This window comes from Notolepis coatsorum (genome assembly GCF_963971535.1).
Source record: "Notolepis coatsorum genome assembly, chromosome: 19".
In the NCBI taxonomy this organism is placed as follows: Eukaryota; Metazoa; Chordata; class Actinopteri; order Aulopiformes; family Paralepididae; genus Notolepis; species Notolepis coatsorum.
In genome coordinates this window covers 78,720,968-78,745,629 of record NC_140183.1, presented here as the reverse complement: position 1 = coordinate 78,745,629, position 24,662 = coordinate 78,720,968, and the positions used below count along the sequence as shown (strand labels likewise).

General features: G+C 48.8%; 1 protein-coding gene across 2 annotated transcripts in view; it reads right to left on the bottom strand.

The window, feature by feature from the left end:
• aplp1 (amyloid beta (A4) precursor-like protein 1) overlaps window positions 1-24,662 on the bottom strand; it is a 159,732-nt gene that overhangs the window by 16,432 nt on the left and 118,638 nt on the right. For both annotated transcript variants that reach the window (XM_084336351.1, XM_084336352.1), the window contains exons 7-11: window positions 13,467-13,594; window positions 10,753-10,827; window positions 10,484-10,642; window positions 8,209-8,337; window positions 5,757-5,856 (exon numbers count right to left, since the gene is read on the bottom strand). In XM_084336351.1, coding sequence (XP_084192477.1) covers window positions 5,757-5,856; window positions 8,209-8,337; window positions 10,484-10,642; window positions 10,753-10,827; window positions 13,467-13,594 — 591 coding nt within the window. The remainder of the gene's footprint in view (window positions 1-5,756; window positions 5,857-8,208; window positions 8,338-10,483; window positions 10,643-10,752; window positions 10,828-13,466; window positions 13,595-24,662) is intronic.

The following is a 24,662-nucleotide window of genomic DNA, read 5'->3' as shown; positions in this document are numbered from 1 at the left end:
CTTTCACCACAAGGCGAGATCAAGGGCCACAGCGGCGTCCAGGTGCTGAGCGCACCATTTAACTCATAGAACTAGGTTATATACATAACCCTCCATTCTATGACGTTAATGGATTGCTCAGCACCTGTTCTGCAACAGGGGCTGAGCGGGAGCCATAGCCCGACCAATGTACCCCACTGAGGCCCCCCACAACCATCAGACTGGGGAGGACCGAGCCCCCCCGACCCTCCCTAATGGAGGATACCCCCCCTATTGGAGGTTCACGGGCGGGCGACGGATCCGACCGTGCGAAGAGGCACTCAAGCAACTCAACGCACAGGGTGAGCAGACCGTGGCTTGACCCCACGACTACACACACGCACAACCCGCATGCCACCCGGGAACGAACGGAAGGAACAACCTTGTTACTGCCCCCAGAAATCACGGGGTTAAGAGCAAACCCAACCCTGTGGCAAGGCCGTAGCAGCGGAGCGCGAAGGAAGACCCAGACCCACTGAAGGGACTGGATACCCTGGAAAACGGGGTCCCGGAGAGGTCAATGACGCCAGGCATCAAGACCCCACCTGGTGGTCACTTAGTGACACTGCCCCCCACATCGCCAGCGTATTCGGATAAGGCCCCTCCAAGAGCGGGCCCTTTCCCCCCAATAGCACACCGCCTGGCACACTGACCCTGCAGAACAGGCAGTCAGCATGGCCGTAAGCACACAAAAAGGTTAACCAACGGAAGCAGGTAGCGCACCGGGGAAACCAGGCAACAGGCTGTAACTTGAGCCTGGAGCACTGCGGACGAGACAGGCGCCAAAGGAGTCAGCTGAAAACAGCCCCCCCCCGGCGGAAGGGGCGTATGCTGGCGTTGTTGCATGACAAAGCCTCCATTAAAAAAAAACCACCCAGAGGGGTCGAGGCAGAGAAGGCTGACATGATTGGCAGACATCATGAACGTGCAGGGGCACACTCAACCGGGTAACCCGGGAGTTGACTCTGCTCCAACACACCAGGGAATCAACCACCCTCTCTGTACAGACGGTGGTTGTTCCTATAACCCCTCAAGAAAAAAACTCCAAAACACACCTGCGGGTATACACCGGCTATACCGCAGTACAAGTGTTTCAGTTTTCAAAAAAGGGTTATCCCAGGCCTACGGTATCAACGAAACTTTTCTTCGGACTGGGCCCGGCGGCACGGGAAGCACAGGGTTACCAGAGGAGGTCCAAGACCACCCCAACAGCCCCCTCTTCGCCACGCGTGAGAGAGGAGCGAAAATAATGGAGAACCAGCCCTAAGCACACCGCACTTGGTATTCCCAGGCGGTCTCCCAACCAAGTACTAACCAGGACCGAACCTGCGTAGCGTCCGAGATCGGAAGAGATCGGGCGTGTACAGGTTGGTATGGCCGTAAGCCATTACGATAGTGCAGAGTACAACATGTGCCCAACAAAGGGTCTCCATAGCGCCTAACCCTGTGACACCCGGACCGACCCGGCATTTTTCCCCCCGAAAAAAGCACAAGTCCCTCAGGGTACCAGAACAGCAGATCTGCATCCCCGGCGGACAACGGGTTAACTGACCTGGACCAGCGCGACCAGACCAGTCCCGTGTCCTAACCACGCCGACATGCCCACTCCAGAAGAGGGGGTAGGTATGCGTGTCGATCTAAAACATGAAAAGAGGGTGCCACCCAGACGGTCCCCATTTAGACCGTGCTCAGTGGCCCACCCCAAGGGTGTGAGACCCCTCTACCTATGTTTTGATCTATTCCGTTAACATCCCCCAGATATGAACGAGAATTCATCGAGACAACCTAGTAAACTGGCGCTCGGAAGAGACAAAACTCCATCCCAGTTGCCCTATAAAAACGCTGTTTTAACAAGCAACCAAGGCGCACTTAGCCCCTGTGTGATTCTGTCACAGAAACACACCTGAGCCAGCACTATGTATGCGTCGAGACCCAAACACATCAATGGACAGTCTAGCAAGACACCAAACATTGTTCCTCCAAGTCGCCTGGGAGAACGACACGGAGCCGTCGTGCTTCATGTACCTTCCTCTTTTTATTCAAAAAAGAAAGAACACAGACTGACATGAATCCCTCGTGACGCCGCTGAGGGTAAAAATTGTTTACATTTTTACATCCCACCACCCTCCCATAGGGAGGAGACGGAAATCCCCAGAGAGACTTCCCACGCGAGCTGTATAGATTGAAAAGAATATATTGCAACATTGAGCCATGTAAAATTTGGGTTAGGGCTCTCCGAGGAGGAGGCACTGAACCAATACACACTCAATAATCGAATTGAATCGAATACACACACAATAGAGCAGGACTCCTTTTTGAAGTTCTACTCACCTTGACAATCTGAGGAGGAGGCTCTGAACTCTGAGGAGGCTCCCTCACAGGGAAGGAGAGTCCTAACTCACAGAAGGCCCGAGTAGGAGCTTCGTGAGGAGGAGCCCTGACCACTCCCTGAAACAGATCCATCATATGGACCTGAACAACTCACGGAAGTCTTACCAACAGAGACGCGCACAGTGACGTACTCTATGGCGGGGGAATTTCTGCGGTGCACACGCCCAATCTTCCAGGGCGTGGGACCAGGAAACTCCCCCCCCCCCCCCCCCTCTTACCCTGTAACATGCCGAACAGCAACGTGACAGGAACCTTGAAGGACAGGTTTTAACCCCTGCCCATCAAAAGGGGAGGAAAGGATTACCAGTTCACCCCTTTACGACCCCACACCCATGATACGATGTAATGACAAAAAAGAGCATGACACAGTCATAGTCAGCTACATGAAGTGTCTAACAGCTTCACACAGCTCATGTGCTAACCTGCTATCTGATTTTTACTAAGGAAAAAACACAGAATAGAGAGGGCCCCCTTAAGAGCCCCGGTACCAGACTTACACATGTGCTTCTGTGGCCAACCTAACCCAGTTGTAGATCACAAGACACACACAACCCTTTATCACCACAAAAAATGGCAAGTACACTCCTGCTACAGAGGAACGCCGTTTTTCATAACGAGAGAATACATAATTCTCGATTAGTACCGGCCACAGGCCTTGCTAAGCACACACGAAAAGTGACCAAACAATCTTTTCTTTAGGAAAATATAGTTCCTCAAGCGGTTAGCACAACCCCAGCAACTAAGCTAAGGGTTACATCGTATCCCCACAAACACAGTGACACAAGATATTGTAAACAACATGTCTGAGAGGAGGGTGGGGAAGCCCCAGGGAACCGGGGGGATCACCCCTCCTACCTTACCCTTGATACGGCCCAGTTGAACAGGTAACCCTGTTAATATGTGAACACACTGTTCATTGTCATTACAGGCTGAGAAAATAATTCATTCTTCACTCATATGTCACTAAGCATAGCTTTATAGGTTAATTAACCCCCTTAGTTGTGAGTTCACGGTACATGAACACACATGATGTTCTCAACACAACTAACCAGATAATTTTTACACATGTAAACAACAACCCGACTTGTATGGAGAAGAAGCTATACCAGTGACAAGACAGTTCACACACAACACGCGTCGTATATCCTCAATGTATTGCAGCAACACCCGTTTTGGAAAACATCGTTATTACAAAACATTTAGAAGGGAAGGAAGAAGATGCGTTTTAAGGTCTGGTCGGGACCTTCCTACCGTGAGCGCAGGCCAAGCGAACTGCAGTCTGGCTAACGGGGCACCAACTTTAAACACAGCATTCCTGTGTTGACGACAAGGGCAGCGTCGCTGCGCCACCCAGCCGCTACGGTCCTCCATGTTGACGCAGTCCTCGCCGGCCGGGCTCCCGGTAGGTTCGACTAACATCCTCTGTCAAAGATGACGTCGTAGTCAGAGTGTTTAAGGCATGTTATAGTCACAGAAACGTTCAACAGTGTAGCATTAAGCTAACAGCCATTCGGCTGATAGCAACAAGCTAACGTATACCAGCCTGGTAAACACAGCGAGCTAACGCCGCAGCTAACAGCTGCGCAGCTAACAGCTGACTGGCTAAAACAGTAGTCCACAACTAGCACACAAGCTTAAGCAGCTATCACCTGAACTGTATACAATGACATAACAAGCCACACTTCAGACAGGCCGCCGTCTGAAACCCTCCTCATCCTTTAAGAGAGAAGAGAAAAAGAGATGTCAACACAGTTTACAACAGTGATTTTACCAGACATCCGGCGGAGCCAGCACAAGTCCCATCTGGGCTGCAGCCGACTTGAACATGGATCTTCCGATAACGAACATCCATGCCCACATTTCCTCGTTAGGGTATACTCTCATTTGTATATGAAAGATGGGGCCTACACGGTGACAGAGAAGCATCCGCTCGTCCAGAGAATCCTGGGATCACCAGTTCCTGGGCGCGGCCCACTAGTTGACTATAATGGGCTTCAGACCAAGATCCTCCGCCGTCGCCTAAGAGGCTGAACAGAGGACCCTAATCTGGGGCCGGCTTTCGTAAAAATGGTCAGCTAGCCCCCATAGCACTAACAGACAAGTGGTGCTCGCAAGCAAACATTACTCACCCAGGCTTGAAAACCAACCAGTCCCTCACAACAGACTTCCACAGTCCAGCTGCATAGCAGGAGGGTCAAACCCATCCAGCCGCAGCAAAGGAGGACTGCAGTTTGGGGAGTATATTAGCGACGCGAGCCCCTAATACGAAAAAAACGGTGGAGGTTTAGAATGATCATCATCTTCCAGACACTCCAGTAACGAAGACAATATCGCCGTATTTTCTCGAAAATAGTGAGAGAGAAAATAAAGATATGATGTCAACGTATCTCTTGTTTTCCAACTTTCTTCTACTAACAAGCTCGTCAAGTGGGGATCTACCGAAGGCACTTCCTTGTGGTGAAAGTGAAGAAGGAGGCGAGTAGTTGAGTAGTTGTGGTCAGACGGATGTTGGGATGTAAAGGTACATGGTGGAATTTTTTATTCAGTGCACGTGCACGAAGTGAAGTACAGTGCAGAACAGGTGCTGAGCAATCCATTAACGTCATAGAACTACAATTATTTAAAATGTTTTGTTATAAGTGAAATTACACTCAATATCTGTTTTATCTTGTAACAAAGAGAGAAAAAGGGTATAAAGAATTGCAGTAACTACAAAAGCAATGGATAGTCTTTCACTACCACACTACCAAAGGGTTAACCCTTTCACTGCGACAATACAGAAAGTTAACCCTTTCACTGCCACACGACAAACCTGCTGTAGTGTGGTAGTGAAAGGGTTAAAGCCATTTTTCTCAGTTTCACTGTTTGCGTAGTTACTGTGGTTAGCAGTACTGTCCGTGGCTCCCTGTTCATGGAACTCACAAGGAGGTATAGTACATAATGAATCAATGATATGATCTTTTTACATCGGTCCGGGGCGCTGCCCAGGGAAAAATAAAATAAATAGACAGGACAATGGAGACAGGAAACCAGGCAGGCAAGACGGACAGAGAGAGAACATAAGAACACCTCAGACACACAACACAACAGCAAAGTATAACTCAATGATCCTCTAGAGCGAAAAGGTAGGTTTTAAGCAAGGCCTTGAAGGTCTGTAAAGTGTTGGCAGATTTAATGTTAAAAGGGAGCTTATTCCACAGTGTCGGCGCCATCGCTGTAAAGGCCCGGAAACCCTTTGTCACCAGTTTGGCCCGCGGGACCCTCGGACACAGTTAATAAATAAATAAACAGTACAGTGAAATGTTGCGTTGGCAGTGAAACTGAAGGGTAAAACTAGCGTCACGTACGGATGTCGTCGTGCAGCTCCTCGAACAGGGCAGGAACCTTGTACAGCAGAGCCAGACTCTGGTTCATCCTCTCCTCAATCACATGGAGGTGGGTGTAAACCTGCAACACACACACATCCATCCTGCTTAGGACCATTACCAGCGGAGGAGCGGAGGAGCGAGCGAGCGAGCGAGAGTAATGAGTCTGCTCATGGAACCGGTCTCGCACTAAGGAGGGGAAATTAGTTTTCCTCCCTAGAAAAAAGAAATGGATGACATTTTTGCCCGGATTATTTTGTTTGATGGATTTATAATCTGCCTAATTTCATAAACATCTGTTTAGCATGTTGTAGCAACGGCATGATGCATTCACTGTATCTGTACTGATGCATCTTCATTTGTTTTTGTCTGTATTTCACACACACACACACACACACGCACATGCGCACACACACACACACACACACACACACACATAGTGTGAAGGAAGGGTGCGCTGCATTTACAACACAAGACAAACTGAGAGCAACGCGGCGTGCGGCACAATAATAGTTTTTACCTCGATTATCTTGTTTTCATGATCGTGGGAAGCCAAAATCGTAATTGAAATTGAAAGCGATTAATCGCCCGGCTCTACTCAGTCCTTAACCTAACCCTACTCTTCTTCATCCTCATCATCATCAGAGTTGTGGTCGCTCTCTTTGGAGGAAGCCCTCTTTACTGCTGGTCCACAGTTGTTAGTCTCCCACTTCTGATGGCAGAACCTTTTTCAGTTCTTCTCTGTGTCGTCGTCCCCCCCCCCCCCTTTGAGGACCACAATGGAAATAAACCAAAAAGGTTTTATTGTGTTTCAAACGTTGACGGTTTTAAACTATATGTGATGGCTGTGCATTTAGTTTACCAGTATTATATGTGATTTTAGATTGTCTAATCAATCAATCAATCAATCAATCAATCAATCAATCAATCAATCAATCAATCAATCAATCCCAGGAAGGTCTTGGCAGAGATCCTGACTGGACTGCTGCTGTAGAGTTCCTCATGAAACTCGGGTGATCATTCTTTGCCTATTGTGGTTGGGGGGCGACAGTGGCTCAGGAGATAGGGTACAGTGGCTCAGGAGATAGGGTACAGTGGCTCAGGAGATAGGGTACAGTGGCTCAGGAGATAGGGTACAGTGGCTCAGGAGATAGGGTACAGTGGCTCAGGCAGAGAGGGTACAGTGGCTCAGGAGATAGGGTACAGTGGCTCAGGCAGAGAGGGTACAGTGGCTCAGGAGATAGGGTACAGTGGCTCAGGAGATAGGGTACAGTGGCTCAGGAGATAGGGTACAGTGGCTCAGGAGATAGGGTACAGTGGCTCAGGAGATAGGGTACAGTGGCTCAGGAGATAGGGTACAGTGGCTCAGGAGATAGGGTACAGTGGCTCAGGAGATAGGGTACAGTGGCTCAGGAGATAGGGTACAGTGGCTCAGGCAGAGAGGGTACAGTGGCTCAGGCAGAGAGGGTACAGTGGCTCAGGCAGAGAGGGTAATCGGAAGGTTCTGCGGTTAGATTCTGGCTCCTCCTGGCAGCGTGTCATAGTGTCAATGCAGTCCATTTACCATGTATGGGAGTACCGTCTTCTTCCTTCAAAACTACAAATAGACTTTTCTTGAATCCCGTTTCCTTCTGCCTTCAGGCTTTTCCAGTTCTCAGTTCCCTCAACGATCTGTTTCTCATTATACTTCCTGATGTCCTCTTTCATGTGCTTCCTGGTGGCCTTGCAGGTCTCTCTGCATATTGAATGTTTTCTCTTTGCGCTTCCTGCTCCTTTCATCTGCCTTCTCTTCTCACTCCGTCGTCCTGGCGAAGCTTGTCAGGGCTTTGTTGCCTCCCTGCTCTCCTCCTGCGGCTACTGTGACAGCGACCCCATTGATCACTTTGTTCCGCTCCATTGCAGTAGGCGTCGAGGTCGTCTGGGTGGATGTAGCATCAAGGAAGCGGAATTTGTCTTCAAATTCATCCTTTTATTGTTTTCAAGGTTTATTGGATCCGCTTTCTTTGGTCGTGCTACCATTTCTGCCCTCTCTAAGCTTTGTGTTTATTGTAGCCTTTCCTCGAAACCATGCAATGGTAACTTCCAGTGTTCAGTCTACTTCAGCACCGAGACATCTGTGAAGATGTCCGGCTGGCGAGGATGTAATCAATTATATATATTTTTTTGTCTCTCCATTCGGCAATATGCATGTCCAGCGTCTGATTTTAGCTTTCTTCAAGAGCGCTTTGAGCATCTTGAAGTTGTGTCTTTCAGCAAACCGGACCTAACCCTAACCTTAACCGTCACAATACAAGAGCTTGTCAAACTAAATCAGAACTTCAAAAATATCCTTATTTGGTAGCGTGTCCCGATTTCACCAGTGTGGAGTCTTGAAATTGTCCTAATCTTTCCCACATAAAACGAGGCACGCACGCGCACACGCACACACACACACCTGGAATTTCATCTGCTCTGCCTTCTGAGGGTCCACGGCCTCAATGTGCTGGTAGTGCCTGAGAGTGTGTCTCCGATCCTTCTGCTCGGCACCCATGTACCGCTTCAGAGCCTGCAGCACCCGCTCTGGCTGGAGGGGAGAGAAGGAGGAGGGAGGGAGAGGGAGAGAGGAGAGAGGCAGGGAGTAAAATTAAGACCCCGTTCTGCTTATCGAACACATCTCCCTCACACAGCACATGTAGGCGGCACGGTGATGTAGTGGTTAACACTGTCGCCTCACAGCTAGAAGGTCCTGGGTTCGATTCCCACTTGGGGACCAGGTTGCTGCATTGCCAGCAGGGGCGTAGTTTTGGTATGTCACTCGCCATACCTTGGCAAATTAATATATATATATTTTTTTTTTTTTATTTGTTAATAAAAAAAAATTAATTTGAATGTTGATTTAGAATTCTAATGTCAACATTAGGAAAGAAGCTTCCAACTATTCGGTACAGCCCTAGCATGTTTTGATATAGTCAATTATCTCACTTTTACTAGGTGACTTTTACTAGGTGACTAACTAAAATATGCCGCCAGAAAAAATAAGGAAAATGGACATACAGACGTTTTTTTGTCAAAGGGCAGCAGAGACAAGTGATACAGGGACACAGGTAAGGTCTTACAATGGCTTAGTGATTATAACAATAGTGCAGTTCAGCATTCAGTAACCCATACTTTTTGTGAACGTGTTTTTGATACTACATTCTGTTGAACACACACCTCAGAACCGTACCTACAGTAAGTAAAATTGGCTCAATTGCAAGAAAAATAATAGACAGTTATGATATTACATTCTGCTCAGCATAATTTGTATGCAAAATATTGTGGTTCCCTGCTTTAGTCTGGTGAATTAATTTTTTATTTTTTTAATCCTCTCTTTCTCAGATTTTTTTTCTCTGTTTTTCTCCCCGTCCCAATTTGAGTTGTTGTGCCAAATTCCCCCCCTCCCCTACCTGGTTTGTTGTGCGCATGTTCTCCTACCGGTCGGTGCAAGGGAATCCTGAAGTCATCCGCACGCTTCCTCCGACACATGCGGCGACAGCCAATGACTATTTTTTCACCTGGCAGCGAGGACTCTCATTGGTGAAGTGTAACGCGTGGGAGGTCACGCTGCCTTCATCAAGTCCTGCCTCTGCTGAGCAGCCGCCCAGACCTGACCTGTAGGCGTCGCTGTCCACAACGCCAGTTTCCCACCCATGACATTTCCCTCCCCCGAACCCAGCCAAACGAGTTAGTATGACGATCAGCCCAAGCCTCAAGCAATGCTGACTCCGGGAGTCGAGACCGCAGTCTCTTGCATTGGTGACGAGCGCAATCTCCGCTACGCCACCTGACGGCCCCTGTTGACACATTTCTATACTAAATGCTTGTGTAGTCCTGTGTCATACCTAAATGTCATATAAGTGAATTGTATAGAAACAACTCACCAAAAGTGACTATTGCAGAACTGATTTGACAAAAAAAATCCACAAATGGGGGGAAACCCCCCCTTCACCCACCCCTACCCTCCCTCCTTGCCATACCTTGGCTTTTACTGAAATTATGCCACTGGTTGCCAGGTACCCAGGTGGGGTATCTCCCAGGCCTTTCTGTGTGGAGTTTGCATGTTCTCCCCGCGCTCGCAAGGGTTTCCCCTCCCAATAAGATAAACCCAATGGAAAAACATGCAGAACAGATCGCTAACGCTGTCGCGTCCCTGACGAAGACGGACAGGAAATGTCTCTCTGCACTTTTCCCATCCCGTGACCTCGTCCTTCCCCCCAAGGGCCTCGTCCTAGACATGGGCTGCTCCCGGGGACCAATCCAAGTGCTCCTCAAGTTTCAAGTTTCTTTAATAGTTGTCATACAGAAGTACAGAATACTTTTATACAAGAAGCATTTTGTATAAAAGTATTCTGTACTTCTGTATGACAACTATTAAAGAAACTTGAAACTTGAGGAGCACTTGGATTGGTCCCCGGGAGCAGCCCATGTCTAGGACGAGGCCCTTGGGGGGAAGGACGAGGTCACGGGGTGGGAAAAGTGCAGAGAGACATTTCAACGGCGACTCAGTGCATGTGTGTGTGTGTGTTCCTATGTGTCGCCCATCTCGCATGTATGTGTGTTAATCTGCATGACAAATAAAGACCTCTTCTACAGCAAGGCCTCCAATGGACGTCGGGTTTAACCTCATAAAATATGAATTAAGGATTATTCCATCTCCTTCCTTGGTCCCCCGACCGCCGTCTCATCCTCACCTGCGGGGGCTCGGTCTGCACGGCGGTCAGATAGCTCTCCAGGGCCAGGCGGCGGTTGTTGTTAAGGGTGGCCACCACCCTGGCCAGGTGAGTCTCCACCAGCCTCTGCCTCTCTCCAGCCACCTGCTCCTCCAGGGTCTGCAGCACGGACTGGAAGTGCTGGAGGGAAGAGGAGAATGTGACGAGAATGTTGTGTCTATTCGTGCCAGTTTGGCGTGCAACACGACAGTAATCTACTGTACATATCACCATGGTAACAGTCAGCTTACCTCGTTGAGGGCCTGCCGGTCAGACTTGGGCAAAGTCTTGGACTGGTAGTCAGCCTCTGCCCACTCCTTCATGATCTAAGATTACCAGTAAAATCGGTTTTAAAAATAACAGCAATTATAAGAAATCAGTTTGGACTATATATATGATAATAATAATAATAATAATAATAATAATAATAATAATAATAATAATAATAATAATAATAATAATAATAATAATAATAATAATAATAATAATAATAATAATAATAATAATAATAATAATAATAATAATAATAATAATAATGGTGGTAATATTCTCTGAGGTGATGGCTGACAATAATTGTGGAGCATACGTTAAAATGTTATTCTGGTGAGAGAAGTTCCTATATTCATTATTCTATTTGAATAATAGAAAACAAAAAAAGAAAATAGTTATTTAAATAGTTTCTATTGGTAATTGTAACTGTGTGAATGTACATCACGTGATGGTTATATTTTATTGTGTCTTGTGTGTGGACCTCAGGAAGAATAGTTGTTTCTAAGGAAATAAATAAATATAAATATAAGATACGTAAATGTTATAATTTGGGCGGCTACGTGGCGCAGTGGGCAAGGCGCTCGTCACTAACGCAGGAGATGCTGGGTTCGAGCCCAGCTCTTGGCGTTGCTACCAGCTTGGCTGGTCGTTCATACTAACACAATTGGCAGTGTTAGGGGTGGGAAAGCTGGTGGGTGGGGATCGGACGTTGTGGACAGCGACTCCTACAGGTCGGTTGGTGCGCCTGTACAGCAGAATCAGGAAGCAACAGGGGCAGCGTGAGCCTCCCACGCGTTACTCCTCGTCACTGAGAGATCGCTCTGTACAGGTGAAAAGATGCGACGGCTGCCTCCTCGTGTACCGGAGGGGACACATGATGCAAGGCTTCGTCCACATTGCAGCCGACCAGTGGGAGGCATGGTCTAGCAACGTTCGAGACAGGGGAAGGGATAATTGAAGGGAGATTGGCAAGGTGAAATTGGGATGGGAGAAACATTTTAAATGAGGAGAAAAAGTGGATAAAAAAAAGGTAAATGTTATAATTTATGAAACACTCCAAAAGTACTACATGCATGTGGGCAGTTTGACACTTTTAGATTGGATTTCTCTTAATCAAATCAAATCAAATCAAATCAAATCAAATCAAATTTGTAAAGCCCGCAATCACATGTTAATGTCCCCATGGCGTGAGTACTTTCGGCAGCCAACATGCCCTTCCGCGTTGCTCTGATTGGCCGAGCGTGCGCATGCGCATGAGCCGCGACGCGCTCCTCAGCCAGGCAGCAATACTAAACTCTGCTTAAGCAATTTATACAAATGGAAGTATTGATTACGCCGTAACGAATCATTAAAAAAATATACCGTTAACTGGAATATGTTGTTTCTTTACACATATGTTGGATTATGTAATTGGTTTGTCATGACAAACCAATAAAAAATCGCGAATTAACCGGTGGCTACAACAACACACAGTAAAGTAACTACATGCATCATTGTTTACAATGAACGGTGGGGCTGCTCGAAAGGACTAACCTAAAGTTAGTTGTTCACCAACAATCTACAGACACAAACAAACACAGAACCGGACTGTTATATTAAATTAATTGATTTCTGTTTAACGCGTCCGTGTCCAGTCCTTTCGAGCAGCCCCACCGTTCATTTTTTTTTTTTTTTTTTTTTGTCTTTTTCCCCCTCCATTTTTCCTCCGATTTTCTCCCATCCCAATGTTAGTCGTATGCCAATTCCCAATCCCTTCCTGGTCGCTGCGCACTTACCCCCCACAGTCAGATCATCTGGGAGAGTGGAGGCTATCACGTGCTTCCTCCGACACACGTCCAGCCAATCACCACTTCTTTTCACCTGGCAGCGCGGATTCTCATTGAGAGGGCGTAGCGTGTGGGAGGATCACACTATCCCTCTCAGGTCCTATCCGCGCTTAGCAGGCGTCCCGACCAAACTGTAGGAGTCGCTGTTTACAACGACCCGGACCCACCCCACCAGCTTCTCCCACCCTCTAATACAGCCAATTGTATTAGTGTGAACGGCCAGCCAAGCTGGTGACAACTCCGGGGTTGGTGACGAACGCAATCTCCGCTACGCCACCTAACCGCCCTTCCCCACCGTTCATTGTAAACAATGATGCATGTAGTTACGAAGGTAAGGAAAAACTCACTAAAAACCTAGCAATAGGAAAAAAGCACCACAGGAGGAGAGAAAGGGGGGATCCCCCTACTTGGATGTCGGTGATAGTAGTGTTGCTAAGGATGATCGGTGGGTGGAGAATAAAACAGGCGAAATAGTTGGTATGTATGTATTACGTGTGTAATAAAACACAAATATGTACATGCAATAGCAACTGGGGTACATAAGAAGTTTTTGAAAGATTTAAATAGAATAGAGCTAAGAACAGCAACAACAAGAGAGAAAGCACAGGGAGACGAGCACTAGGGTGATAATAGGATAAAGGCTAAGTGTCTAGGCTCGAAGCTCAAAATATCAGTAATATTCCGTCATATTCTTTATCTGTGCGCCTCTGCAGTTGTGCTGAATGCAGGCCAACACAGGCCACCGCAGCCTAGTGTCCCTCTGCCAGAACGAGAACGAGCCCGGGGAGCTGGAGGACCGGTAACACAGGGTCACGCCCCGTATTATTGGACGGAACATCCAAACCTCCCCGCCAATCTGCCAAATTCACCTCATTGATGCGCTTCATTCGTCGCTCCTCCAGGTCCATTTTGGCACGCAGGAAGTTGGCATGCTCGCTGTCGTCCCCCGGCATCTCGAAATACACGTCAACACCATCTGTGGGCCGAGGCGTGGGCACTAGGAGGGAGAGCGGTGGTGAGAGATGGTTACCGGGAGAGGAAGGATGAGACAGAGGCAAAAGAGGAAAAGACAGAATGAGGGAGGGAGAGACGGGGAGGATGAGAGAGGGAGGATGAGACAGAGGCAAAAGAGGAAAAGACAGAATGAGGGAGGGAGAGACGGGGAGGATGAGAGAGGGAGGATGAGAGAGGGAGGATGAGACAGAGGCAAAAGAGGAAAAGACAGAATGAGGGAGGGAGAGACGGGGAGGATGAGAGAGGGAGGATGAGAGAGGGAGGATGAGACAGAGGCAAAAGAGGAAAAGACAGAATGAGGGAGGGAGAGACGGGGAGGATGAGAGAGGGAGGATGAGAGAGGCAAAAGAGGAAACGACAGAATGAGGGAGTGAGAGACGGGGAGGATGAGAGACAGCATTATGTAATAACTCCATAAAATGTAATACATTTTCACATAATTATGTAATAACACCCGCATTTTGTAATAATCTGTTATACATTATTACATATTATGGTGGCTATTAATGTATAATGTTATTACAAGTGGAAATGTATTACATTTTGTCGAGTTATTACATAATGCGGTCATATTACATAATGTGTTGTTACAAGGCTATATATAATATATTATAATTATATATCAGGCTATACCCCACGCGTTTATATTTAAATTTCGTGTCATACACTTGATGTGTTCCATCTATATAGCCTAAATCTGTTATTTTTATTCATTCAGTTGATCATATTTAAGACAAATCCATGATCTCTATAAATTGACCTCCTAAAACAGATTATGATAGGATAGACAGATAAGTATTTGACAGACTGGCCTATCACACAACATTTGCCTTCGGTCACCTTCAAAGCACTCCACATCGGGGTACGGGTGTGCAGACTACTAATTGGGCTGGCTTGAAAAGATTTTTTGAATATGAGCAATAACTTCCTGCACGTGCCTCTCTGTGAGTAGCCCCTTTCACGACTGTGATGCACGCCAACACGGTTTGGCCGAGTGAATCCACAGTCCCTTGCTCCTCAATAGGAAACCACCCTATTTTAACTCTGAAGAACTGGTCCGACGCGAAACGTTAGTTATACAAGTATCGCAGAGAAATTTCAAAGGTACTCACAGTTGCACGAGGGTCTTGGACAGAGAAACGAAATGGTTTGAAAGCTCGGCGTTGCTAATAAACATTTTAAATAATTTGTATAAACGTGTAAACAGCGAATATGGCTGCTCTCCCCCGAACGCCGCAATGAGGAGTAGGGTATTATCTGCAGATCCGCACTGCCGTCTCGGTGATGTTTACACGTTTATAAAAAAAAGTTTATTAGCAACGCCGAGCTTTCAAACCATTGCGTTTCTCTGTCCAAGACCCTTGTGCAACTGTGAGTACCTTTGAAATTTCTCTGCGATACTTGTATAACGAACGTTTCGCGTCGGACCTGTTCTTCAGAATTAAAATAGGGTTTCGCGTCGGACCAGTTCTTCAGAATTAAAATAGGGTGGTTTCCTATGGGGGAGCAAGGGACTGTGGATTCACTCGGCCAAACCTTGTTGGCGTGCATCACAGTCACGAAAAGGGGCTACTCTGTGAGGAGTCTGCATATCATAGATTGAGAAGACACTGCGACCCTGTACTTCAGGGTATCTGCAGGATTCAACAAATACAATTTAAGACTTTTTAAGACCTTTTTAATACCACTTAGAGCGAAATTGAATACCAATTTCACGCCCACACTAGCAAAAAATTAAAACATAGCGACACTGAACTGGCGGCTGCATGCAGCAATTAAAATTCTCGTTCCATACAAGCTCTTGCCAGACGCACCAAGCTCCCGGTAGCCCTGCAAAAAACAACGACTTGTGTTACGAAGGATCAGATTAAACCGAATATATATATTTATTTATGGATATATATTGAATAGTATTTGTATGTCGTTTGATATCCCTTGTATATTCCTTGTACATATGCACGGAATATCCCTTTAGCCTACTATAGCCCATAATAGTTCATTCTCTTATTGGACAAAGGACCAGGCGCCAGGGGACCAGCCCCTGGCGTCAAGTTCAAAGGTACCGACGAGACATGTCCGTACTAGCCCCGGCTCCGCTCAGGGATACGGCTACCGAAATGAGAGTGGCACTATTTGTTCACCGTGCATATAAATATGGCGCAAGTAAATGTAGAAGTCCCTTACCCTTCTTCCCAACTTAGTAACAGAACGTGAAGCCTCACCCACGATACGACGTGCGGTGAAGTATGGCCTGTTTGGCCTTAGAATAGCATTGAGACCTCGTGCGAGTTAATAACTGAATTGTCAGAGTTTGGCACTGTACCGTCGAGTGCGACGTATTTCTATCAAGTAATAATAGTCTATCGTGTATGGTGCATCGTGCGGTTAGAGTTCTAAAGTGACCAGCATCTCCAACGCTTCCTCGTGTTATCTAGAGTCTTATCCAGGTTGGGCCGACCACATGGCGCTTTCATCCGAGGAGATCTAGGCGAGGACCGAGGGACATGTACACTGGATTACATACCCGACGACTGCTGAGCCCTATGCGGCTGGAATATATATTTGCTTTGGTACTGTGATTTGTGGAGCGGATAATCGCCGACGCCTGTGAGTGTTGGATTTACCCCCGAGAGGAGTCAAGTTGAGTCGGCGCTCAGAGAGACTGAGGTCGCCTAGCTTCTTCTTCATTGTGGAGCTACAGCCTATAAGAGAACCAAGGGGTATTCATCTGCGGATCAAGAGTCTATTGCACTGTCTTCTGTACTTGAAGTCTCCATAGATATCGTTGACCAGACGGTCTACTACCGACGGCTCTCCTACCCCCCTTACCGGCTTACAACCGGGAGGACCCCCTCCAGAATATCCCGCTATATCATTAAGTGTACCATAGATATAATTCCCTAAGAGCCAGGTTGTATACTTGCTTCCTGCGTAACCAGAGATTGGACATTCAGTGTTGATTTGCCTACGAGTACTCATTTGCCTTACAAGTGCATTCAAATGATAAATGTAAGATAAATATTCTATGTACCTTTTGCTCCATTAAATATTTGATTATTACCTTTGACTGGAACCGATTTCATTGTGGAAAGTGTTCATCATATTTAGATATCGTGTACTGTATGGCCAGTAGTTAAAGTACATAAAGCGGTAGTGGTTTAATGATACCATACTTATCAATACAGTCAGGGAATTGTACCCCTCAGTTACAATTGGTCCTTCGAGCCGGAGGGTAATTAGTGTAATATTAATATAGTGGTATTAATATTGAAATGGCCTATGATGAACACTCCACGAAACGGTCCTCCTAAAGTAGAACGCCCGCAGCGTAGACGGCAGCCACCTCAGTACTTAGAGGATTACGCTGCCAGTATACTACCTAGCCTTCTACAAACGGTAAACGCGGTAAAAGTAGAAAGTAAAATTATGTCCGACCCTATCAACCAGGATACCCCGACCACAGAGGCCCTAGTGGGTTCTAATGTAACTGACCAAGCTCACGGTGGGGACCAGGAGGGAACTGACACGACTTTACCCCCCGCCAAGACCGAAGAAGTAGTCCCCGGAGAGCTCCGGGAGGAAGACAACCCTCCAGAGATGGAACTCTGCACGGAACAAGATGAGGAGAGCGCCGAGGAGATAGAGCTCCAGGACTCCCCGCAGGAGAACGCATCCCCAACGAGTACTGCCAGGAGCGGATCACCTCAACCAGCGTCTTCCCCCAGCGAGGCGGACAAGATGCTGGCACAGGCGTTCCTCGCCAGCCTAGCTGCCTCCACAGAGCGCGATCGGCTCCAAGCACAGACGCTTAGTGAGCGCGAACATTCTACCATGGAAAGAGAACGCATTCAAGCGCAGCAACGGAGCGACGAAGATCGTATACGTCTAGAGATTAGACGCCTTCAGACGGAAGAGAATATGGTAAGAGACCACGCCGAAGCCCAGCGCGCCGCCGCCGAAGCCCAGCGCGCCGCTGCCGGTGCCCAAAGAGAAGCAGAGCGCGACATCGCTCTCACCAAGCGCGAAGCCGAGCGCGACCGATTACAAGCGCAGCTAATGGAGCAGCTGATCGCCAGGGCAACACCCCCTCCCTCGACACGGGGTTCCAGGGCCTCGTCAAGACACGGGTCAAGGGCACCCTCCCCTAACCGATTAAGCGACCCTGAGCCCGACCACCAGAGAGAGCCTATACCCCCCTCCGAACTCCTTCCCCGACTGGTCCCAGTGAGACCCAGCTACAAGGAAGGAACGGCGTACACCGCGGAGAGGCTAAATAGACGACTACAGGATCTAGATGACCTGACAGAGGAAGAAGAGGGAGAGGAGGAGAGTCAAGCCCGACAGCAGCACAGTACTCCACAGGACCAGGAGGTCCAGTACAGCCCAGGCTATACCCCCGCGGCTCTGCGCTACAGACCCCCGACTCTATTCACGGGTGAGCATGACGCACGACCAGTCCCGAGGAATAGCACCTGGACCAGCGGGCCATGGTACCCTGCCGGTACCAGCCCACCGAGAGGCGTAAGAGGAGACTCGCCTAGGAGGCCTCTCTTCCAACGCTCACCGATGTGCCAGCCATCCACGGCGTCCTACATTGGCACACCGACGTTTCCAGACTTCACCCATGAGAACCGAGCACAGTACACGGAGCTACGGATGTGCTTAGAGACAATGATGGTGGATGTAGCTGATGAACGCCACAAGTATGCTATCCTATTGAAGCACCTGAAAGTGCCCAGAGCGCACAACATAGCGCTAGCTTATGCCACCTCTACGACCCCATACACCGCGGCTCTAGCAGCACTAGACCAAAGATATGGACGTATATGGGATTACGTAATACAAGAGATAAGGCATATTGACCGCCTACCCCCAGCAACAGACAATCGCTCACTAGACGACCTGTCCATCAAAGTACAATCCCTGGTAGGGATGCTGGGGGCGCAACGAGAAAAGGGTATGCACGAACTATACGCAAACTCGAATGTCGAGAGGATTTTAGAGAAGCTGCCGCCCGCCCGACAGGAGCGCTTCAGGCGGCAAAGAGACCACCGTGATCCCAACGGTCCCGAGCCATCCCTCCTAGACCTAGCCGACTTCCTGGCGAGAGAAGTCAGCAGCCTACGGTTGGATACGTTCGTGCGGAGCACACCAAGCTCCAGAGAGGGACCTAGGAGAGCAAACGATGGCCGAAGATTGGTGACTGTCATGCACCAATCAGAATCAGTACCGAGCAGCAAGAACCACAGTACCCCCTCGATGAAAGAGAAGTGGAAGATGGTGTGCCCGTACTGCGAAAAGGAACACTGGTTGTCACAATGTGACCTGTTCAAGAAGATGACCGCTGAAGAAGTGAGTCACTGGATAAAGTCCAACAGGCGCTGTTACCGATGTGCGCGCAGTCACATGGCAGCCGAGTGCCGCCTAAAGAAGAGGTGTAGTCGGTGTGACGGAGCCCACCTAGATGTCCTACACGACAGTAACAGAAGAAAGCCTGCACCATCCAGCAGCACAAAGGCAAGTGTTATGTACATTGACCCCGCTAGCAGCGGGGGCGCCCAGGTGCTCTTAAAGGTGGTCCGCGTAACACTGAGTTACCAAGATAAGGTCATGGACACTTACGCCGTCCTTGATGACGGGTCAGAGAAGACCCTTCTCCTCGCGTCCGCTGCGGCCCAGCTGGGGCTGCGGGGGAGCGAAAACCAGATGACGATTCGGACAATAAGAAGAGATCTAAAGACGATAAAGGGCGAGAATGTCTCCTTCACTATCGCAGCAAGCGGGCAGCCAGAGAGACGGTATAGGATTACTAATGCTTTCACCAGCCAAGAAATAGGACTATCGCAGTACACCTACCCCATCGCCAAGCTGATGGATAAATATGTGCACCTGCGTCAACTACCTATCCCGCTCATAGACGGTGCCACCCCGACCCTGCTGATAGGCTCCGACCATGCAGACCTCATAGTCCCGATAGACCGGGTCCATACAGGACCCAGAGGTTGTCCTGCAGCAGTCGAGACCCGCCTAGGATGGACATTACAAGGCCCCCTCGCCAAGTCTCTTAACCGAACAGCAGCCACTAGCTGCCTCCACTCCAGAGTGACAGAAGAAGACACCACTCTCCTGCAGCATGTCGAGAGGCTATGGACACTAGAGACAATGCCCTTTAAGAACGAAAAGAAAGACATTCGTTCTAAGGAAGATATTTACGCTATAGCCCTCCTCGAGCAAGGGACAAAGAGAGTCACAGTCAACGGAGTGATGAGATACGCAACTCCACTCCTGAGGCGAGAGGGAATGCCCACCTTTCACGCCACAAAAGAAGCGACGGAGCGGTATCTATTGAACACAGAGCGGCGCCTAGCCAAAGACCCCGCTCAAGAGACTGTGTACCGCGCTGAGATTAACAAGCTAATCACAGCGGGACACATAAAGAAAATTGACATTAAAGAGGCCGATCAGACGACCGAATCATGGTACGTGCCGCACCACAAGGTCCACCACAACGGCAAGGATCGTATTGTGTTTAACTGCAGCTACCAGATCGGATCACAAAATCTGAATAAAGAGCTCTTGCCCGGCCCAACACTCGGCCCCTCTCTACTAGGCGTGCTACTACGCTTCCGCCAGGACAAGGTGGCTATCAGCGGCGACATCAAAGGGATGTTCCTGCAGGTGAGACTAGTGGAGGAGGACAAGCCCCTGCTGCGGTTCCTATGGAGAGAGAGGATCGGAGATGAGCACCCAGCCATCTATCAATGGGAACTCCTCCCTTTCGGAACCACATGCAGCCCATGCTGTGCTACGTTTGCACTACAAAAACACGTCGCAGAGGACCCAGCAGCAGATGAAGAGGTCCGACAAAGTGTGACAAATAGTTTCTACGTGGACAACTGTTTACAAAGCGTCTCGACGCCAGAAGAAGCCGAGGCTCTTCTACTCAAGCTCCGCGCCTCCCTGATCAAAGGCGGCTTTGATCTCAGGCAGTGGGCCAGCAGCGACCCGCAAGTATTGCGCAGCCTCTCCCCCGAGGTCAAGGCAGCGAGCAGCGAGACCTGGATGGCGACCATCCCAGGAGAAGCCCAAGAAATGACACTAGGACTAGTCTGGCGCTTCAAAACAGACTCGCTCCATTATAGACACAAACCCCTGACCAAGGAGCAGGGAAGGTCGACGACAATACCGACCACCAGACGGATTGTATACAGAACACTCGCCAGACAATATGACCTGTTGGGATGTATTCTACCTTACACCACCAGGGCAAAGATGATTGTAAGAGCGCTATGGGACAAGGACCAGGGCTGGGACGATCCCATACCCGAACACCTTGCATCCACATGGAGAGAGTGGGAGACGGAACTCCGCTCACTCCCAGGTGTTAACATACGCCGCAGCTACTTCCCACCCACAGTGAGGCCAGAGACATGCAAGATGGACCTGCACGTATTCAGCGACGCCTCCGAAGTAGCCTACGGTTCGGTGGCCTACTTGCGTGCCCGAGAGGAGGGAGGAGAAATACATACTGCTTTCATCCTGGCTCGCTCAAGAATAGCCCCACGAAAGCAACAATCTATCCCGCGTCTAGAGCTCTGCGCAGCCCTAGCAGGAGCGCAGCTCGCCACATTAATCCAACGTGAACTCACCATCCCGGTGCAAAGAACAATCTTGTGGTCAGACTCCACGACAGTACTCACATGGATCCGGTCTGATTCGTGCAGATACAAGGTCTTCGTGGGAGTCAGAGTCACCGAGATTCAAGAGTTAACAGAAGTAGCGAGCTGGAGGTATGTGGAGACCAAACACAACCCAGCTGACGTCATCACCCGGGGAATGTCCCTGGATGACCTCACCCGTCACAACCTCTACAGTGACGGACCAGAGTTTCTCAAGCTCCCCGAAGAAGAGTGGCCTACACCCACCCCACGGGAGGCGAGTAAAGAGGAGGCCGAAAACAAGAAACCTATGTTCTGTGGATTGAACACACTCGTCTCCACAGACCCCGACATAGACGATTGCCTCACCCTACAGAGTGCGCAGCTAAAGACATTTCTGTGGCATCACCCAGAGGTTCAGCCCACGACTGACATTTCAGCAGCTGACTACGAAGAAGCAGAACTTCTTCTACTACAACGAGCCCAGAGAGACTCGTTCCCCGATGAGCTAGACTGTCTACAGGGAGCAAAGCCCGTCCCATCAGACAGCAGACTGCTCCACCTAGCCCCCGAGAGCGACGCCCATAGTCTCATCAGAGTGGGTGGTCGTCTGCGGAGAGCCCCAGACTTACCGGATGACGTCAAGTACCCGATAGTCTTGAACAGCCGACACAAGGTCACAGAGCTGATCATAAAGAAATACGACGAGGATGTGCATCACGCCGGGGCAGAGAGAGTCTTCGCGGAGATCAGTCGTTATTGGATACTGCAAGGGAGAGAAGCAGTGCGGCGCTTCCAGCGAACCTGTCTAGACTGTCGTAAGTGGCGAGCCCAGCCCAGTATACCCCGGATGGCTGACCTACCTCCCTGTCGCCTCCGACTCGGCGACAAGCCTTTTCACTCCACCGGTATGGACTGTTTCGGCCCGCTGTATATAAAGAAAGGAAGAGGAACCGAGAAGCGGTGGGGTATTGTATTCAAATGCATGACCACCAGAGCGATACATATCGAACTCCTTCCAACCATGAGCACAGACTCATTCCTTATGGCCTTCCGAAGATTCACATCACGGAAAGGAAAACCGTCTACATTATTGTCTGATCATGGGACAAACTTCAAAGGCGGAGAAAGAGAGCTGAGAGAGAGCTTCCAAGCTATGGGCCCAGAACTTAAGACCCACCTCGCTCCATCCCAGATTGACTTCCAGTTTAATCCCCCGAACGCACCTCACTTCGGTGGAACTTGGGAATGAGAAGTACGTTCTATAAAGACAGCCCTGTACGCCGTGCTTGGGGCCCAGACCGTGGCGGAAGAAGTCTTAATGACAGTCCTCACGGAGATCGAGGGAGTATTGAACTCAAAGCCCCTCGGTTACGTCTCAAGTGATGTAGCAGATGTCGACCCAGTCACCCCCAACACACTCTTGATGGGGCGGCTGGACCCCGCGCTACCCCAGACAATGTACAGGCCTGAAGAAGCGAACGGCCGAAGAATGTGGAGGTACAGTCAAGTATTGGCTGACAAGTTTTGGAACAGCTTCCTACTCCACTACCTACCGTCTCTACAGACCCGCCAGAAATGGGTAAAAGAGAGAGATAATTTGACAGAAGGAACAGTCGTCATGATTATCGACCAGTCACTACCCCGAGCTATGTGGCCGGCTGGCCGCGTAAGCAAAGTGATCACCGGTGCCGATGGAAAGGTCCGAGCAGCTGAAGTGCTCGTCCAAGGGCGGACCTACACCCGACCCGTGGCGAGGCTAATAGAACTGCCAAGGCTCCCCGATACTATCGATGACGACCATGACCCCATGACTTTGTGAACTGACTGATCCTCACAACGGACATTGAGTAGTGGACAGTGCGGTTAATCTGTCTCTGCTTAGCTAATTAGGTGGGACTAATTAGGGCGCGGCTGTTACGAAGGATCAGATTAAACCGAATATATATATTTATTTATGGATATATATTGAATAGTATTTGTATGTCGTTTGATATCCCTTGTATATTCCTTGTACATATGCACGGAATATCCCTTTAGCCTACTATAGCCCATAATAGTTAATTCTCTTATTGGACAAAGGACCAGGCGCCAGGGGACCAGCCCCTGGCGTCAAGTTCAAAGGTACCGACGAGACATGTCCGTACTAGCCCCGGCTCCGCTCAGGGATACGGCTACCGAAATGAGAGTGGCACTATTTGTTCACCGTGCATATAAATATGGCGCAAGTAAATGTAGAAGTCCCTTACCCTTCTTCCCAACTTAGTAACAGAACGTGAAGCCTCACCCACGATACGACGTGCGGTGAAGTATGGCCTGTTTGGCCTTAGAATAGCATTGAGACCTCGTGCGAGTTAATAACTGAATTGTCAGAGTTTGGCACTGTACCGTTGAGTGCGACGTATTTCTATCAAGTAATAATAGTCTATCGTGTATGGTGCATCGTGCGGTTAGAGTTCTAAAGTGACCAGCATCTCCAACGCTTCCTCGTGTTATCTAGAGTCTTATCCAGGTTGGGCCGACCACATGGCGCTTTCATCCGAGGAGATCTAGGCGAGGACCGAGGGACATGTACACTGGATTACCTACCCGACGACTGCTGAGCCCTATGCGGCTGGAATATATATTTGCTTTGGTACTGTGATTTGTGGAGCGGATAATCGCAGACGCCTGTGAGTGTTGGATTTACCCCCGAGAGGAGTCAAGTTGAGTCGGCGCTCAGAGAGACTGAGGTCGCCTAGCTTCTTCTTCATTGTGGAGCTACAGCCTACAAGAGAACCAAGGGGTATTCATCTGCGGATCAAGAGTCTATTGCACTGTCTTCTGTACTTGAAGTCTCCATAGATATCGTTGACCAGACGGTCTACTACCGACGGCTCTCCTACCCCCCCTACCGGCTTACAACCGGGAGGACCCCCTCCAGAATATCCCGCTATATCATTAAGTGTACCATAGATATAATTCCCTAAGAGCCAGGTTGTATACTTGCTTCCTGCGTAACCAGAGATTGGACATTCAGTGTTGATTTGCCTACGAGTACTCATTTGCCTTACAAGTGCATTCAAATGATAAATGTAAGATAAATATTCTATGTACCTTTTGCTCCATTAAATATTTGATTATTACCTTTGACTGGAACCGATTTCATTGTGGAAAGTGTTCATCATATTTAGATATCGTGTACTGTATGGCCAGTAGTTAAAGTACATAAAGCGGTAGTGGTTTAATGATACCATACTTATCAATACAGTCAGGGAATTGTACCCCTCAGTTACAACTTGAATACAAAAACATTTCATATATTTAATATTCTCTCCAATATTAATCTCCAGGGGCCCCCAGAAAGCTTTCGCCTTTTACCCTGCTACTATTTATACTCATACTATACTCATA